Raw genomic sequence first — 19,883 nt, 5'->3', positions numbered from 1 at the left:
ATGTCTTCCTGCATAGTTTTCTGTAAGCACTGTCCATTCATTCCTTAACTACATCCTTAAGAAATTTGTAACTTTTGCCAAAAACATATTGCAATTTGTATGAAATTTATAACTCATTTTTGTGTAATATAATTATCAGTATTTATTTATATGTTTTATATTTATATTTATATATATTTATATTTAATATTTATTAAAACCCAACAAGTTTCATGCATCGTAAGACTTACATCATCAGGGGTAGTGTTACATAAAAATTTTACACAACAAAAGTCTATTAACAATTAATTATATATATTGTGTTTGATAACTTCACAACTGTTAAATATAATTGATAAACCAGAATACAAATGACAAATTCATTACTGTGTGCATGTTGGAACATTGCTAGTTGTCACTATCTCATTCTGTAGTATCACACATGCTATATCCTAGGTCCATGGCAGTTAAATTTTTAATGTAGTAAGACATCATCATGGGTAGTAGTACATAAAAGTTTTACACAACAAAAACGTATTAAGAATTAATTACATATATTAGATGTTTTTGATAACATCACAACTGTTAAATATAATTGATAAACCAGAATACAAATGATAAATTCATTACTGTATGCATGTTAGAATATTGCTAGTGAGCATCAAAAATTTAACTACCAGGGATATGGCATGCGTGATACCACAGAACGTGATTAGTAACAACTAGCAATGTTCCAACACACATACAGTAATGAATTTATCATTTGTATTCTGATTTATAAATTATATTTAACAGTTGCAAAGTTATCAAAAACAACTAATGTGTAATTAATTCTTAATAGGCTTTTTTTGCCCAAAACTTATGTAACACTACCCCTGATGATATATGTCTTATGACGCATGAAAACTGTCAGGTTTTAATTGCTCATTTTTAATAAACTCCTTATTTATATTACAATGTGGTCTCAAAATAACCACAGAAACCTACATGTAATTCTTGATGCTGTTCAAAAGAAGGCATTTCAGTTAATCAAAACCATAATTTCTCTCTTAAATCCAAGCCACTGAACTCACAAATGATCTATTTCTGCATTCTACCTTTTCTATTGATACTTCCATGGGTTGTTCAACAGAACTGGCATTTTCCTCCATTTCTGCTAAACTCCCAATAACATGAACAGCAGCCAGCTACTCAACATCCATTTACAGTTCAACTGTCAACCCACTAAACCAGCTACTCCCACTCATCTTTCAATCCATTTATTTCTGTTCTCTGAAACAACCTCCAGCTTTTCAAAAAAAATAAAGATCAACAGATTCCTTTTTCTCTTAACTCCTTCCCTCCTCACATACACATATAGCAACAATCAGTTACAGATTCCAAAACCTCTCATGTACAGGAGTGATATAAAAGTATCACACAACATTAACTTCCATTTGTTAGTTGTTTACTTGATTTTACTCGGTGAACTTCATACATCAATTTGTGGTTTTTTTATACTGCATGAGTTTGTTTCATGCCAGAATTATGCATATTCAAAAATTAAAAGGGCTTTTTTTTTCTTAGTTTTTAAAAAGCTAACTTTTGCCATCTTATCAAAAGAGATATTCTGGTTGAAAAATCAGGGATCTGGAACATAATTTGGACACATTACATGTGCTGTATTTCATCTCTCAGACTTCTGCCATGCTGACTAAATAAACTGTATACAAATATCATTTGCCATTCTCATAATATGGAGAGAACCAAAGGATCAACCATTTACAGGATTATTAATTTTCTAGTTTACAAATACATTAAAGTCTGAGCATGTGATGCAATATCCAAATATACCATCAGCCATAAGACTTCATTTACCTAGAGAATAAATGCAGGATGGTGGTCTCATATTAGACGATGACATTCATCCCCACCTAGATATTCACAAATATCCATGCCCATCTTCAGGTTCAGATCATGGATGTTCTGAACCTAAAGCCAACCTACAGTTGGAGAGTGGGCACACCACCTGTTCAGACAGTTTACAACTGGATTTCATGACTTCTGTTGCCTCCACTGTGAGTAGGACAGTCTGAACATGAAAGCCAGTCTCAAAGAGATCAAGCTGCTTTAACATGCCCTAATACAAAGGGGGGGGGGGGGAAGAGAAGAAGAAGAAACAACCAATCAACCCCATGCTGATCAAGAAGTTTCGCTGCTACTATATAACAAATTCATAAAGTTATGAATTAAAATGGCAGTGAGTTTCTATAACTGAAATTTCCAAGCATCAACAACATCAAAATCAAAAATAGCATTATTTACTGAAGTCTGTTGACTGAAGATATTATAATGGACAGTGTGTTTGATCAAACTTTAACCATAATTAATAATATGGACCTTTTTTAAGCAAACATCAGTGTAGTCAGTGACAAGCACAAGATCTGTTTTTATCAAAAATGGTCCATGAAGAAGAGTGCCATGGAGATTGGGACAAGTTTAATCTCTCATATGCTGACTAACTACTACCGGATATTGGTAAGGGATACACTAAGCTGACATCCAGATAGCTAAATGTCATCAGTATCTAAATTTTAAACAAGATCAATATATTTCTACTTTTCCATTAATTCTTTACATTAGCTCAAATTTTATATTCAATTCACTTAAAACTAGTGTGTAAATGACTAAAGATGTTCTAAAAATTTATCTAATTCAAGACTTCAAAAATCTGTAAGATTTGTCCATCTTTGTACATAATAAAAGTTCTTGTTTTATTATCCAATGCAATCATATAGAGATCTTCCACTGCGAGTAAAGTAATCTGTGCTGTGCACATATTATAAATATATGGCATGAAAAATTATGTGCATTTCACAAACAGACAAAATGTACTCATTTGTAATGCTGTGTTGTCTGTGAACTTTAAGAACAATACTGCAAATAATTAAGAAAATTATCCTAAAATATGATTATGAAGTGAAAGATCTCTATATGATTGCATTGGATAATAAAACAAGAACTTTCATTATGTACAAAGATGGACATTTCATAATCATCTTTTAGAATCATTTTCATAATATAAAGCAGTAAAGACTAGACAGTTACCCAGCTTTGTTTTCTCTGAAGGCAGAGAGATGGACATCTTAAAAGAAAACTACAAAGAAAAAATTCTCTATTTAAAAATGAAAATGTTTCTCATGAGCAATGAATTGGGATAAAATATCTTCACTAAAAAAAAGAAATATGTATATTTCTTTTTTTTTTTCTGCATTACATTTAACAAGTAATACAAATTAAGCATATGGATTTTTTAAAGAATTAAAAGCTAGAAAAAAAGAAACAAGATGCTAATAAGATATGCATTTTTTTTTCATTATTGCTCAAATAGACAACCACATTACATAATAAAAAAATATAATGTGAAAAAAAAATTACAAAAAAATTATTTGTGGCATATGAATTGCAGTATCACAGGTTGGACAACCCTCTATATGTTAGTCCATGATGTCAAGGCACATATCGTGACAATGGAAGCCTACTGCAATATGTGTCAAAACGTGGTAGGGTTCCATTGTCACAAAGATCAAACCATGTCCCAAACTCATTCACCAATTTCCATGCTTCTTATTTACCTATCCACATCTCTGATGCAGTTATATGAAAAACCTCAGTCCAGTGACAATTCCCCCCCACCACCACCAATCTATAGGTCCCAATATGGCATTCCCTCAATTTGTTATCATATCCCAAACTCCAGAAATCTGAACTACTCCAATCAATCTTTTCTGAACTCTTTTCCAAGAAATCCCCCCTCCCAAAAAAAAAAAAAAAAAAAAAAATTCAAGATCTGCATGCAGACCACATTGTATGGTCCTAATCAAGGCCCATACAACAGAACCACAACATCCCTGCTCCCACTTCAAGCTCCTCCACATTACTTCCACAATCATTCCAATGATGTAGCCACAACTCCAACAATGTGACCATCAAACCCTCAAGTCCCCATTTACCAATACCACCCCCAGATTCCGCACCACCACCCACCCACCTACCCACCCACCCACACACTTCCCTCAAAATTTCTTCGGCAATTGTACACTATTTCTTAAGGTAATGAGTCATGTCTTAGTAATCTGTTCCGATTTGATGCAAGCTACTTCCTGAACACTACATCTTGCATTAAATCATACTGCTTCTATTCCAGCACAGGTAAAAACAAACAATCATTCATATAGTGCTTCTATGAAAGCTGTCTGAAACGAAACTTATAAATAGCCCAATACATGAAAAAACTGTTGTGTGGTGTTGCAGATGTTAGGGTTTGGAAAATACAAAGAGAAAAATGAAGCCAACATTTCTAAAATTGGATTCCAGTGCTGAATAATTAAGTATAAAAATTCACTTCGCTTCACACACACATGTGCGGGGAAAGGAGGGGGAGAGTAAAAAAAAATTATGGAAGTGAAAAATAATTAGGTTCATATAATAATTATATATGTATGTATATAAATATGTAATTTGATTTAATAACTGAAAATTATAGAAACATATATACCAAACTACATTTTTACCAGCTATTCTACTTCTACCAAGCAGTCTCTACTGAGACTGCCTAGTAACATACATATTCAAATTAATACAAAAAACTAAGTTGATAAAATATTTAAGAAAATTACCTAAAATGGAGACTTTGCTGAGAAATTCTTCATATAATTTCCTTTTACGTATTGTACTTCCCTTTAATTGGAAAAAAAAAAAAATTACATATAAACATACACAGAAAGCAAAGTTCTAAGACATTGGCATCTAAGTATGCCAAAAGATTTTTTTTTTATTAATGAAAAATGATGTCAAACCCTTTTTTTTAAATAGACCTCTCAAATATCGTGTTCCAGAAGTTTTTAAATATGTAAATATTGCAAATGCAGACAATCTGTCAACAATTTAAAACTGAACAAGGAGTACATCAAGGTAAGAATGACTATGATGTGATTAAAGTGATTACTTAGTGGTTGCCATCCATGTGAGGACTTAGTAAAGAAAGGTGTATATGTAGAATTACAAGGCTGGTGATTATGAGAAGCTCAAGCTGTCTCTTGAGCTTCTCATAATCACAAAGAGGATATTCCAAGAGTCAGCAGGTTAAATAAGGTATGTGTGAAATGTAAAAGTGTTGGTTAAAATATTTAGCATGCAATACAGAGAAAGAAGGCATTATGGAGGCAACATAAAATGAGTGGTAATAATTAATTTCATGAGGAGTACAAAGAACAGGCAAGCAGGGTGACTCGCAGTTGGTAAGGGTAGCGAAAGTGCAGTATGAGAAGCAGTTAGCTAATGAAACCAAAAAATAAATAAGTTAGGGAGTTTTTTTGATATATATATAGCAAAAAAAAAAAAAAAAAAAGATTATTTGGGATGGCATTGATTGGAGAAAATGGTATAAGAACAACTGCTACAGAGGATATAGTTCAGATATTTAATGAGCAGTTCATGAAAGTCCTTCATCCTTGTGAATATGTGTGAATTGATGATATATCACCACGTATTTTGAAGGAATGTGCCAGGGAGTTGATATCTGCCTTGGCATATTTGTTTAATACAAGTGTCCTACAATAGGTCAAGTTCCAAAGGAGTGAAAGGAAAGCAAGATTGTACCACTTCATAAGGAAAGTGAGAGAACTCAAGCAACAAATTAAAGGCCAATCTGTGTGCAAGGCATTATGGTTAAAGTGCTGGAGAGACTAGTAAGAGCCAGGATCCTAAATTGGGTTGATAACAGTGGGATTATTTTTAATGGACAGCATGGATTTGCTAAAGGGCGATCATGTTTTAGTAATCTATTTACTTATTAAAATAAGGTGCATTGGATGAGGGAGATGAATACACAGTAGTGTACTTAGATTTTGCAAAGGCTTTTGATAGATTACCACATGATAAGTTGATAGTCAAACTAGAGCAGATGAGGTTGGATATTATGATGCATTGGATTGGAGACTGAGTATCAGAAAGATATCAGCAAGTGTGCATGGGGTAACAGTATCCCAGAAGAGGAAAGTCACTAGTGGTGTTCCTCAGGGGTCTGTTTTAGGTGCATAGTTGTTTAACCTATATGTTAATATTGAGGAAGATTTAAATGGGAATATTCAGTTGTTTGCAGATGATACAAAGTTGGAAGGGAATGAGAGATCTTTGGGTGATGATAAATAAGGATCTAAAATAGAGGACACATTGCAAAAATTGCAAAGACAACACAATGAATTTTGGCAATAATGCAAAAGACACTGACTTGCAGAATTAAGGAGATTCTAGTTCTATTGTATATGGCCTTGATTATGTCACACATGGACTACTGTGCATGGATTTGGTTACCTGGTTTTCAAAAGGATGAAGAGATATTGTAAAGGGTCCAGAGGCAATTAACTAGGGTAGTTTATGACCTCTGGAACGAGGGGTATGAAAAAAGTCGAGAAGATGCAATTTATGGAGTCTAGCAGATAGGAGGGAGAATTGATATGATAGAGATGTATACAAGTTGGTAAGGGGTTGTTATAAGATTGACACTGAAGAGATTTTTCATAAAGTGGTGGGAGATGGGGGGGGGGGGACAAGAGGCCATCCCTGGAAACTGTATAAGGAGAGTATGAGCAAAGGAATAAGCAATTTTTTTTGTATGGAGTTGTGAATGATTGGAATGCACTGCCTCAGAATGTGGTGTCTGCAGAGAATTTGAGTATATTTAGGGCATGGTATGATGAGGTGTGTGTATGATAAAGAGACCTCCCATTATGAGTCTGACTCCATGGGGGATCTTGGGATGATGATGATGATAATAATAATAAACTTAATGAGTCATTCACAAAATGTTTCATGGTACCAATAATTTATCAATACAGATTGAATTGCTATCATATTTGTATCCCATATCTAAATAAAAAGCTGGAATCGACTACAAAAAGAGCTGTGGTCTTTATTTCAATATACTAAATAATTCCAATATCAGCATTCCCACCCCCATTTTTTGGAAATCCATAGTAACTTCTTTCACAAGAAAGATGATTAGCTTGGATTACATGCCTAGGTTTATTGAAGATACTTCAGGAAAGGTTCCTCTCTACTCATTCTCTAATAGCTCTCACAACCCCCCCCCCCACCAAAAAAAATAAATAAAGGGGAGGACAACCTTTTCATTTCACAACTCAAAGTAAATTGATGCACACTGTTTACATATCTGCATCATGTGCAGTATTATTTTTAAAACTGAACTCTTGCACTAATTAAAAAATTGCATTATCCTATGAAAACTTCATATCTTTATTAAAATCAATAAATTCAATTCATTATTTTAAAAAATCTACTCCAACAGAGGCCAGCATATGGATATCAACAACAAAACTTTTAAAGCAGTCATTCATGCAGTCTGGCTCTTAACATGTTATGCACCAACAAAATGGTGATAAAATTGAACATTTCTCATGTCAATGCATCTGAGAAACTTCAATAGAGCTATTACAGAGAACTTATGGGTGTCTACAAACTTTCCACTGTAGTAGCATTGCTTCTTGTATATAAAGTATGAGAATGGTTTCTGGAACAGATGACTGGGAATGAGAAATGGATTCTCTACAATAACCAACACAAATGTAAAACATATTGGCTGAAATGAAAACAGATATTTCTTTCCACCTGAAAATTGAACTACAGCTGGCAGGATATTAACAGTGATTCACTAGAAAGTCCTGAAGCCATAGCTGAGAACAACATCAGATCTGTATTCTCAAATGTGGATTGATTAAAATAGTCTCAATATGAGAAAATTCCATCTTTCGTCAACAGAAAAGTTGTGCTCCTGCATGTACCACAGGAGAAGAAAAAATATTTGAAAATAAAGAGAACACTGGATTGTTTTCTTGTATCAAAATCCTAATATAACTTCAATAAAAATGAAAATCTGAGTAGGACTGCTACATAGACCTAAAAAAACAAAAACAACAGAATTAATCAAATCATTGATCATGTGGCCAGAGGAAACAACAAGAAACTAATACCGAACTATGCTTGCACTCCCAGAATTTATGGCCTGCCAAAAATACACAAAACAAATACACCACTATGACTGATAGTTGAAGGAACTGACAGCCCTAATTATCACTTAGCCAAGAAACTAGCGGCCAGACTCCAGGAGTTGGTAGGTCAACCCCCCCACCCTCCTACATAAAAAATACACAACACTTCATAAACAGAAATTGAAAAAAGAAGATTTATTAGTCAGCTTTGACATAACTGTCCTTTTCACTAATGTCCCAATCAATGATGCTATTCTTCTGCAGAACATATTTCCACCCAATACTCTGCTCTGGGTATTTCATGTGGCAAAATATTTTTACCTACAAAAAGAAGGTATGGCGATGGGCTCATGACCCCCCCCCCCAAAAAAAAAAACAACTAACTTTTACATGGAAGACTTCAAGCAATGAGCTCTAGATTCTGCCAGGAAGTCCAAGTCTGGCTGAGATATGTTGATGATATTTTTGCCATTTGGCCCCACGGCTGCAAAACATTAAATACTTTCCTAAGCCATCTGAAACAACACAAACATATCCAATTCACCATCGAGATAAAAACAACAACTCTCTTCCTTTTCTAGATAAGTGTCACATGTCTTTCCTCTGGCTGCCTCTCCTTTACAATTCTGAGTGAAAGTGAAACTTGTGAAATAGTATTATAACTTATCTACATGTAAACACATGGAAAAGTATTATTTATTAAATATACTGCCAATTTTTCAGTTTGAAATTAACAAACTGAAAAATTTGTATGATAATATTATCATACAAAAACTTAATTTATAATATCATACTAAACAGATCATTAGATGTAGCATCCAGATGGTTTCTTCGGACCTTCTGTCTTTGTAAATATCATTATTGGCATTAATTTAAAAAAAAAAAAAATCATGTGTTATTCAGATCAAACTTTCCCATATTTTTGACAAGGATGGGTAGTCATTCCAATTCTAGTTAGGGTGGTGAAGTGAGGCCTCAGCACTCTCTTTAAATACGCATTTAAATTTATACCGACATCTGTGTTTTAGACCAGAGAATGTTGTGGTCTGCCACTATTCCACGTTGCACCAACCCAGACTTATCAGATATGAAAAATATAAAATTGATGCCTTTGTATTCTTTTTTCTATTGAACGTCTGGTTTGTCCAAAGTAGGAAAGCTGGCAGTCATATGGAACTTGGTATACACCAAGAAGAGACATAACTGAGTGTTTATCCTCAGTAACAATCTGCACATCATCCTTCTCAAAGACAGGAATCATAAAATGTTTAATTCGACGAGTTAGAACTAATTGTTCAACTCCCCATCATTTACAGAAAGAACTCTATACTATCAAACAATATATGAAATTAAATGGCTTTTCCAAAAGGACTACACAACATCTGTTTGTCTCATACAAACCCAACCAAAACAACAAAGAATCAATACGTCAAGTTCCAATCCCATACACCTCGAGCATTTCAGAGCCTATTTCAAGAATTCTGAAAAAATATAATTTAGTAGCTACTTATATTCCTATTAATAAACTATCCACATATTTCCCATATTCTAAAGATAAACACTCAACTATGTCTCTTTCTAGTGTATACCAAGTTCCATGCGACTGCCAGCTTTCCTACTTTGGACAAACCGGACGTTCACTAGAAAAAAAGAATACAAGAACATCAATTTTATACTCTACACAGCAAATATGATGTCTGGATTGGAACAATCCAGAAAAAAAAAAAAAAAATATGTTATTCGGATCAAACTTTTTCATATTTATGACAAGGATATGCAGTCATTCTGATTCAAGTTACGTAGTGAAATAAGGCCTCAGCACTCTCTTTAAATAGGTGGTCGAATTCATACCGACATCTGTGTAGAAGGCGTGTTTTAGACAAGATAATGTTGCAGTCTGCATGGAGCAGACTGCAACATTATCTTGTCTAAAACACGCCTTCTACACAGATGTCGGTATGAATTCGACCACCTATTTAAAGAGAGTGCTGAGGCCTTATTTCACTACGTAACTTGAATCAGAATGACTGCATATCCTTGTCATAAATATGAAAAAGTTTGATCCGAATAACATATTTTTTTTTTTTTTTAAATTAAGGCCAACAATGATATTTACAGAAGGGTCCAAAGAAACCATCTGGATACTACATCTATCTAATGATCTGTTGAGTATAATATTATAAATTAAATTTTTGTATGATAATATAAATTATTTATGCAATTTATTTTACATAATTAACCTTGTCTTCAGTGAAAGCATAACTCTATTAGCTATTTAACATCATGTGGCTCACACTATTTTGAATAATACCCTTGTAAAAAGCTGTTGTTTAAGCCAATGATGATAGTTTGTTCATATTTCAAACTGAAATATTTGGTAGTATATTTAATTTAATATATAATATTTCTCCTTCACAGTCTACCACAAACTGACACTACACACTGGCCAATATATACATAAAAATTCATACCACCATCCAAGACAAAAACTAGGGGTAATCAGCACCCTCAACACAACAGAGCCCTAACAATTCGCTGCAATGAACAGTTCTGAGCCAAGAATTTGAAATTATTAGCCAAACATTTGTAAAAATTGGCTGCAATAAAAAAAAAAAAAACAGTTCACAAGATCCTCCATAAAAATGCCATTAAAAGCAAAAAAAGAATGCCATAGCTATACTATACCATACATTAGGAGCAGTTCCAAAAAAAAAATAGAACACTACTTAAATACATTAATGTAGTTTAATTTTTTTTTTTCACCAGAGGTCAGCTAGGGTAAATGATTAGCAAATGTTTAGATTCATTTTACTTTTGTGTAGTGTAGTCATATAGCTTGTATCCTGTACATATGTATGTTTCCCTGATGATGACCTCAATACAGATATCAAAACATCGAATGTTACTTTCTTAATGATAAGTAAAGTAATTATTCTAACGTGTGTGTTGTGTCTCCATAAATTCTTCACTATGAATGTTGACCACCGTGTAATCCTAAAAGAAATACTGTATTTACTCAAATATAACTCACACCTCTGATTTTACTTTATGAAAAGAGAAATTAAAATGTTTTGCACATACCTCGCACATGAAAAAAGTTTAAAACTTCAAGAAACAGATAGTGAATGTTATGGCAAAAATAGTAAAAAAACTTTTGTGTGAAGATCGATGTGGCCATTATTCCTGGTGGTCTTGGATGTATCGGTCAACAAACCATTCAAGGATTAAATACAAAAATTCTATATGGAGTGGATGGCAGCCAGTAACTATAACCTGACTCTGGCAGGAAAGATTAAGAGGCCATCATTAGAACTGTTGGGCAACTGGATTTTGAGAGCTTGGGACATGATTTCACCAGAAAAAATTGCCAAGAGTTTTTTTTAAAAACCAGCATCTCTAATGCCCTGAATGGGAACGAAGATGACGCTATTTGGGTAGACTGACAATCATAAGAGGAAACTGATCTCAAGACCAGAAGTGGTGGTAGCAAATAGGAGATAAGTCATCCATTTTCAGTTTTTTTTAAATCATGGTAATTTTATGATTCCGAAATGATAAAGGACAAGCAATAACGAAACTTTTTGTTTTAATTAAAGAAGCATTGTTGCTAAAGATTCAAATATATCAAGTGATGAAGGTGAGTGGCCGATCATGTAAATAACGCTAATAATTAAAATTTAAATGCATTCATTTTTATAAATAATGTGAGCAATTTATTTATTTATTCATTCATATGAGATTTTCTCCCTTTCTCCCCAATTCGTGAGGACATGTTGAGCCTACTTAATGAGGAATTAACTATATGTATTTTATGACTGTAAATTCGTGTGTTCACAAGGCTAGTTTGCCTATTCTGAGGGAATAAAACCAGGTGGAAAAACTCTTTACCACCATATGAGACTGCTAACTCACCTTTAGTTGAAAAAGACCAGATAAAGATTCCTCACATCTCGAACAGGAATCTTTCTGACCAAACATCTTCGTCTATACCGAATGAACTGTGGATGCTCTATGTGAGCAATTAAATGATAATGAATACTGAGGATTTAATTATAAACATCAATTTATTTTTTTCCTGAAAAACTTTAGTTTCCAAAAATCACTGCATCTATCTCAAACCACGATTTTTTAACTTTAATTTTGAGGAAAAACGTGCAAGTTATATTTGAGTAAATACAGTAAAAAAGAATCCTGATTTTTTACCCTTAAGATTGGCACTAGAAATTATGCATTCCACATGGCCACCTAACAAGCGATCTTAGAGGGCCAAAATGTTAATGAAACTCGTGTTTAAGCTGCCACTGCAAGTATGTGCATATTGAATGCTGGTGAAGTCTTACAGTTTTCAGCAACCAAATTATCTGCCTCCACTGCTTAGTTATTGGACTACCTTTGCTAGTATCCATGGATATGGTGATCTATCCTAGGAGTGAACCAATATAGGGAAGAACTTAACATTTCTTCTTTTCAAAGGTACAGCTTTAAAACTTTTATTCCAAACTAGCTACTAAATAATACAGTGTACTAAACTTAATAAGTGGTAATATTTATCATTGTCATTGGGTATGGGGAATACATTACTGTATATTTCACAACCTTCCCGATTTCTACTTGTCTTAAATAACAGTCATGCAAAGAGAAACAGAAACAGCAAAGAGAAATTAGTTCCAACATTAATGATATCCATTTCCATCTACAATCTGCCATAAGACTTTTTAGGAAAGATTTTTCCTAAGAAAGTTGATTCTTCAATCACTACTCCTCTCACTATTCCCAAATGCACACTCTTATTCATTTCAAAGGTGACATTTATGCATGTTTGCTCTGATATTCAGTATCAAAGAGTGCCTAACTTTAGAATCTTTTTATCTTCTCTGGCTAAAGCTTTTGTCTCAATCTATTAAATTTATTTATTATCTTTCACTTGGCTAACAACACATCTTTCTGAACTGCTTGATTTCCTATCTTGATTTTCTTCAGTCACTTTCCTATTAGTGATGTAATCTTCCTGAGAGATTTTAGTGTCCACAGTTCTCTCAGGTTTTCTTTTACAATTGCAATAATTCCGGAGACAGACATGCCAAGGAATTTGCAATCATAAGCAATCTGAAACAAAGCATCCTGATGACTACCAGAATAACAGACCATCCTGAACACACACTCTAATCATCTTGATCTCTTCCCTGCTATAGAACATCTTACATATTATACTACGGATGATGTATGTCCTCGAGCCTTTCTCCCATGTAAATACACTTGATGACCACTGTCATCCTTGTACTGCCTAGTATTATAATTGGCAAGCAGGATGATCATCATAATTTTAATATGTAATTTCCATCTTCATCAAATTCCTGACAGAGAGTTATTATTATATGACACCTCCAGGGATTCTAAAGACTCATCGAGGGAGAGTGTGCCAACAGCATCGAACAATTGATTCCTTCCAACTGCTAACAGCACTCAAACTTGCTTAACTTTTTTGCGAGTCATTAGTAGCAGAGGCTCTACCAATCAACCAACCTTTGCTGTATAAGATATCATGATAGTACTATATGAAAAAAGTTACATCATTACTAACGTCCTATCAACAATTTTCCTCCAAATTAATTTATATCTGTCAAGACTTCAATATTATCAGATCTTATATTTCTCTCTTCTAAGACCTTCTTACTGTATCAACCCACCTATCTTTGTCTTCCACTGGATCTTTAACCTGCCAAGTTGGCAGGTTAAAGACCCAGTTGTTTTGCTAATCTTTACTCTCGTATTCTGTTTAAGTGACCCTACCACCTGATGTTAGCTCTACACACATTCCTGAATGTTAACAATGTCATGTGCTTTCCTAATATCCTCATTTTAAATATGATGTTGCCATTGATGTCATCTGTTTACTTTGCGTATCTTTCTCAGAACTCTCATATCTGTGGCCTCTAGTCTCTGGTCAAGTGTTTTATTTCTAACCCAGCTCTCAGATGTATAAGTTAAAATTGGTTTGAACACTGCTTTGTAAACAGCTAATTCAGTGTTTTGACGAACTTCTCTCTTATTCCATATAAATTTATTCAGTTGACTTCCTACGATACCAGTTTTGTTGATTCTGTTGTCTATTTCCATATTTAATTTGCCATGTTCACTAAAAATTGTGCCTAAATAGCCAAAAATGTCTTACTTGTTCTATAGGTTCAGAGAATCCTGCAGACTTGTATTGGATTTATTTAGAAATATAACATCTGCATAAAGAGCTGACATTAACATCAATTTTGACATCAGGTTTAATACCACTTTCTTCATAATGTGATCCGTATAGATGATGAATAACAGTGGAAATAATGTGCTCTCTTCTCTCACACCTGATTTAACATTATACATCTTCCGCTACTTTCGTCAATTCTAACTGCTGACTTACACCTCAAATATAGACTATGTATTGCTGCTCGAGTGTCCCATTTATAACATATAACAGTAGCATTTTGAACAGCTTTTCCGGATCTACAAAACTTAAAGATCCTTATTATCAGTGGCAACTCGTGGCTTGAAATACTGGGGTTGCTGCAACTTTTGAAATATACATACACACTGTAAGTACAGTGTATACGTGTTTGGATAAAATATCAAAATTATGGTAAAAAATTTTTAAAAATTAAACATGAAAAAATATTGTTTATTATCGATAAAATTATACAGTTTGGTATAATTCAAAATTACTTAAAAATAAAATCCATTATCATAACTCATAATGTTCTAAAATAAAAACTATAACAAATGTTATGTCTTTATTAGATATATGAAGAGCCAAAGGCTTCAATTCGGCAACATATGACTTGTTTAAGTTAAGGGATATTACATCCCATATCGTTTCTTAGCGGAATAAGAAACTCAAAGAGTTTCATGCCGTAGTAGAAACTATATAAAGTTTAGTGATTCCAAGCGTAAGCAAATACCTGGATACTGCAGCAACTGACCCTTAAGGTAGTGCAAGCTGAGGCAACTCGTGTCTAAGGTGGAGCAAGCTCCAACCACTATTCTTGATATTTACCCATAATGTGAACTTAGCTCCTAGGAGCTGTATTACTGTTCTACATTATGAGAGAAGGTCATAATGTAGAACCCAGACCGATTTCAACCTTTATTGAGGTCTCATCAGTGACCTCAATAAAGTTAAGGGATATATCCCATATCCCTTAACTTAAACAAGTCATATGTCGCCGAATTGAAGCCTTTGGCTCTTCATATATCTAATAATTTATTAGGACACCTCTCAGCAATACTCATAGAAGGGTTGTAAGTTCTGTTCGCTACAAACTTGATATTAACTAGGTCCACCTACTCACTGATGAGATCTCAATAAAGGTTGAAACCGGTCTGGGTAGTGACCTTCTCTCATAATGTAGAACAGTAATACAGCTCCTAGGAGCTAAGTTCACATTATGGGTAAATATCAAGAATAGTGATCGGAGCTACAAACTTGATATTAACTAGGTCTACCTACTCATTGATGAGTAGGTAGACCTACTCATCAGTGAATAGGTAGACCTAGTTATGTGGGTAAATATCAAGAATAGTGATTGGAGCTTGCTCCACCTTAGACATGAGTTGCCTCAGCTTGCACTACCTTAAGGGTCAGTTGCTGCAGTATCCAGGTATTTGCTTACACTTGGAATCATCGAACTTTATATAGTTTCTACTATATTCGGCATGAAACTCTTTGAGTTTCTTATTCGGCTAAGGAACGATATGGGATGTAATATCCCTTAACTTAAACAAGTTATGTCTTTAATTGTAATGTTCAAATATTTAAAGAGACAGAGTAAACACGATAAGCACTACGAACACTCTACTACTGGCGCAAACTGCATATAAACAACAGTGGAACTGCACGACGGACAGTACCGCATTACGCTAATAGCTCACATCTCACTATGACATGCATAGTGAGATGTGACACCACAGTGCTTGCGTGCGTAGCAATATGACACTGTGGTAAAGACAGTGCTGCTAGTGTCCTTTGCCCTCCTAAGTGCCAAGATGGATTTTTATTATTTTTTATACAAAATAAGAGAATTATATAGGACTGTTGATAAAATTAAATATTACAAGCAAATATAAATAAATTAATAAATATATTTATATATCGAGAAAAATTGGGGGTGCTGCAGTTCTGCAGTGCCTATGCATGAGCTGCCTCTGCTCATTATATTCCCATGATTTTAACTATTTATCTTAAAATTAATCAAATAAATATTTTATCCCTCTTCCTTCTGTATATCAGTGATCTCCAAATGACCAGAAGAAGTCCAATTCATGGTGTTGCTGGTGACAGTACTTTTTTTCACTCCACTTTCTCACTACTACTACTACAATACAGATTAACAAACTTCTAGAATATCTAAACCTTGTTTTCTCCATGCATTAATGGAATTCTAATAACCATATAACTTCAATGCAAGCAAATAATCAATTTTGTTTTATTTTTTACAAAAAAAGAACCAATTCCATTATTACTGCTGATAACACTAAAATCTCTAGAAAATATGAGATTTCTCTTCTTGAGATAACTCCACCCTCTAATCTTTCTTGATACAAACATACCACAAGTACTGCTTGCTCTGCATTCAAGAAAGTAGGTGCTCCTTTTTCAACACATTACCTCTGAACAACTACTGGCTCCATACAAACCACAAATCCATCAATCACTTGAATAGTGTTATCAAATTTCACATGATTCTCCCTAAAAGTGCTCTAAAAATCATTAACTCAATACAGAACACAGCAATCAGATTGACTAATAACCTCCTAGCTCTCACCAATTTTATGTGGATGTTCCTGCTGAGTATTTTCTATAGATATTTCCATGGTCACTTCTCATAAGAATTGTATTCTGCCATTCTTCTCTAAATCCATTAAGATGCAAGAACTAGTTGCCACCTCTTCACAGTTCAACTTCAAACCTACAGAACAAATTTTTCTTTCTCTTTCATCATCCCTCTATTGCTGTCATGTAATATTTCTTGTAATATTTCATGTAATGTGTCATGTCATATTTCTTCTTTCTCCTAAACTTTTTGTCCATTCCACAAGATGAACACACATTTTCATGTGTGAGATTATTATAAAAAAAAAAAAAAAAGAAAAGCTATCTGAACATTGGAACAACATCCTTCTTTATGCCTTAAGCCACAGTTATAATTACATTACTAAGCTTTCTAAATTCATGAAACATAAATTTCAAGAAGAATACCATGTAATGAGATCTTAGGATACCATGTAATACAATCTATATTGACTTAGCCCTTGGCACCTGCATAAAAAATATTAAAAATATGTCCTTGTGTTGCTCAATCTACATGTTCAGTCAATCCCAATTAGACGACATTCTGAATAGCTTCACACTCATAGTGCAATTACTAGTGAATCTAAGTTACTGAACTTAGTAAGCTTCACATACTGATTAAGTACCAGTGCTATTCTGTCCAGAACTGTTCAATAATATTCAATTATTATTATGATATTCAAAATTGTAAGAAAAACAATATTCTGCACATTCTGCACAATGTTTATTGCAAAGCATAATACTAAAATATCAACCAAAAGAAATATCAACTTTATCAAACATAACTTCTTCCCACAGTCCAGAGCAGAACCACTGAGCAGATATCAGAAAATATTCCTTCCAAAAATCTTCCAATCTGTTCCTTGATTGACACACTATAACTACTATAAAACATACTGTAACTCAGAAAAACAAATGAAATCTGAGTGGTACATCATGTTCACAGATATGAACTTAAAATAAAAAATAATAATAAAAATAATAAAAATTAGTATCAAAGATGATAAAGCTGAGCTACTGATTACAACTTCTTTTAATTGTAAAACAACAGTTAAGTTTGAAGTGCTCACTGAGAATAATAAGTGTTAGGATTCTGAACTAGCTAAAAAAAAAGGCGGAAAATAGCTAAAGATCATAAGCTTTCTGCAAAAATGTATTACTGTAGCTAATGATTCAAACAAGAATGAATGTTCAAATAGGTACAGCATAATGTCTCATATATATCTACAGAAATGAAGAAAATTCAAAAGGTATGACAGATCAAAAGAAAGAAAAATTGTTTCTGCAGATTCATATTTAAGAATTTTCCAGTGATCACAAAAAATTTAGAGATAATTCCAATATCGACTATTATATAAACAATACTGTTTTCAAATAATGAAAAGTGAAGTCAGTAAAAATATTTTACTTGCAAATTGTTGCTCACAAAATTCACAGTGCTTCCTATATAATTATGGAAGTCCTGACCAAACTCCGCCCTCCCCACAGACAATGTTGTTCTAAAGGAAATCCACTACAGCAAACTACCTACTATAACAAATCATTTCCTAGTCTCCATGTGTTTTATATAATGAGAGTTTTCTGTACTTTAAAATTTCATCAGTCCATACAGGAGCAATAAAAATGTAAAGTACAGCAACTCTCACCATAAAAAAACACACAGGGATAAAAGGAAATCGTTTGTTACAAGCAACTGTTACAGTAAATGAGTTTGTTGTAATTGTATTTACTTTAATGGGAGTCAACTACAGATCATCAGAATCAACTGCAGATATCATTAAATTATGAAAGTTGTTAGTCACTTTAGTAGAAGAAAAGTAGAATAAAAGGAATTTTATTTTTAGATAGGGAATACAGTGATCTACTTGTAGCACCATCAGAATTTTTAGGCTTATTATCCTCAAGTGCACCAAATATGACAGATGAATACAATTAAGATTTCATGCTAATTTTCCAATTAAATGCTTTGTTTCAAATTGGTGAAATATTTGTCAGGTCTCTTAATTTGATCAGCAATTACATTGGATCTAAAGCAATTTTAACTATAACAATCCACATATAACACAGTATTCCCTGTGTCATTTTTTCCTGCTATTTTCACTTCAAACCCTCATTTTGTTAATTCTTTTGCTTCTCACAGATTAGCTTTGCTTAGACATTCTTGAATACTAATGTCAAGTTCCTTTCTGATATTTTCCTTTTTTTTTTAATATGGTTCTGCCACTCATATCATCTGTTCACTCTCCTAATTTATGTCGAAAATCACATTCTGTGCAAACAGTATTTTATAAGTGGCAAGATCTCAGCTTTTTAAGAGGTATATGTAATTGCTCACATGAAGAGTACTATCAGGAATAGAAGAGAAAGCACAATGCTTTTAATGCAGATACATCATATATAATAAATATGTTTATGACAAGGAATGTTTAAGGTTATTTTTATGCCAAGAGAGAAATCTTTTTTTTTTTTTTTTTATCGGAGGATCTCAAATGTTGGAAACTTTTTTTTTGTAAGAAATGAGAGGAATAGATTTTTTTTGTATAGATAGGAGGGGGGAGAAGAATCAGAACCCTTACACTATCTAAACAACCAAGAACTCCTTAAATGCTTATTTCTATATTATTCTCCAATGGTATGAAGTACTATAATAAATTTAGTTTAATCCTTTATCCAAGTGTAAGCAAACAGAGTTTGCGCCTGAAGTATCTTCAGGACTGGTAAAGGTGGACCAAGCTCTCGCCACTTGTCTCAGTATCACCACCTCTGGGTCTGGCTCCCACTGACGAGACCTCAATAAAGGTCAAAACCAATCTGGGTAGTGGCCCTTCCCTTAATGAATAGCATCATACATGTCTGCAAGGAGATGTGCTTTGCAGTATGGGAGATACTAAGACAAGTGATGAGAGCTTAGTCCACCTTTATTACGAGTTGCCTCAGTCCTGAAGATACTTCAGGAACAAACTTTGTTTGCTTACACTTGGATAAAGGATTAAACTAAATTTATTATAGTCTAACCAAGTGGT

At 33.5% G+C, this 19,883-nt stretch overlaps 1 protein-coding gene across 3 annotated transcripts in view; it reads right to left on the bottom strand.

Moving 5' to 3' along the window:
• LOC150094872 (cAMP-dependent protein kinase regulatory subunit-like) overlaps nt 1-19,883 on the bottom strand; it is a 233,463-nt gene that overhangs the window by 79,545 nt on the left and 134,035 nt on the right. For all 3 annotated transcript variants that reach the window (XM_090411482.1, XM_090411483.1, XM_090411481.1), the window contains exon 7: nt 4,638-4,698. In XM_090411482.1, the coding sequence (XP_090267608.1) occupies nt 4,638-4,698 (61 nt within the window). The remainder of the gene's footprint in view (nt 1-4,637; nt 4,699-19,883) is intronic.

This window comes from Typopeltis vanoorti, chromosome 21, assembly GCF_054136105.1.
Source record: "Typopeltis vanoorti isolate ZY-2024b chromosome 21, IOZ_Tvanoo_1.0, whole genome shotgun sequence".
Lineage (NCBI taxonomy): Eukaryota > Metazoa > Arthropoda > Arachnida > Uropygi > Thelyphonidae > Typopeltis > Typopeltis vanoorti.
Note: the sequence above shows the minus strand (reverse complement) of the source record. Positions and strands in the feature narration are given on the sequence as shown.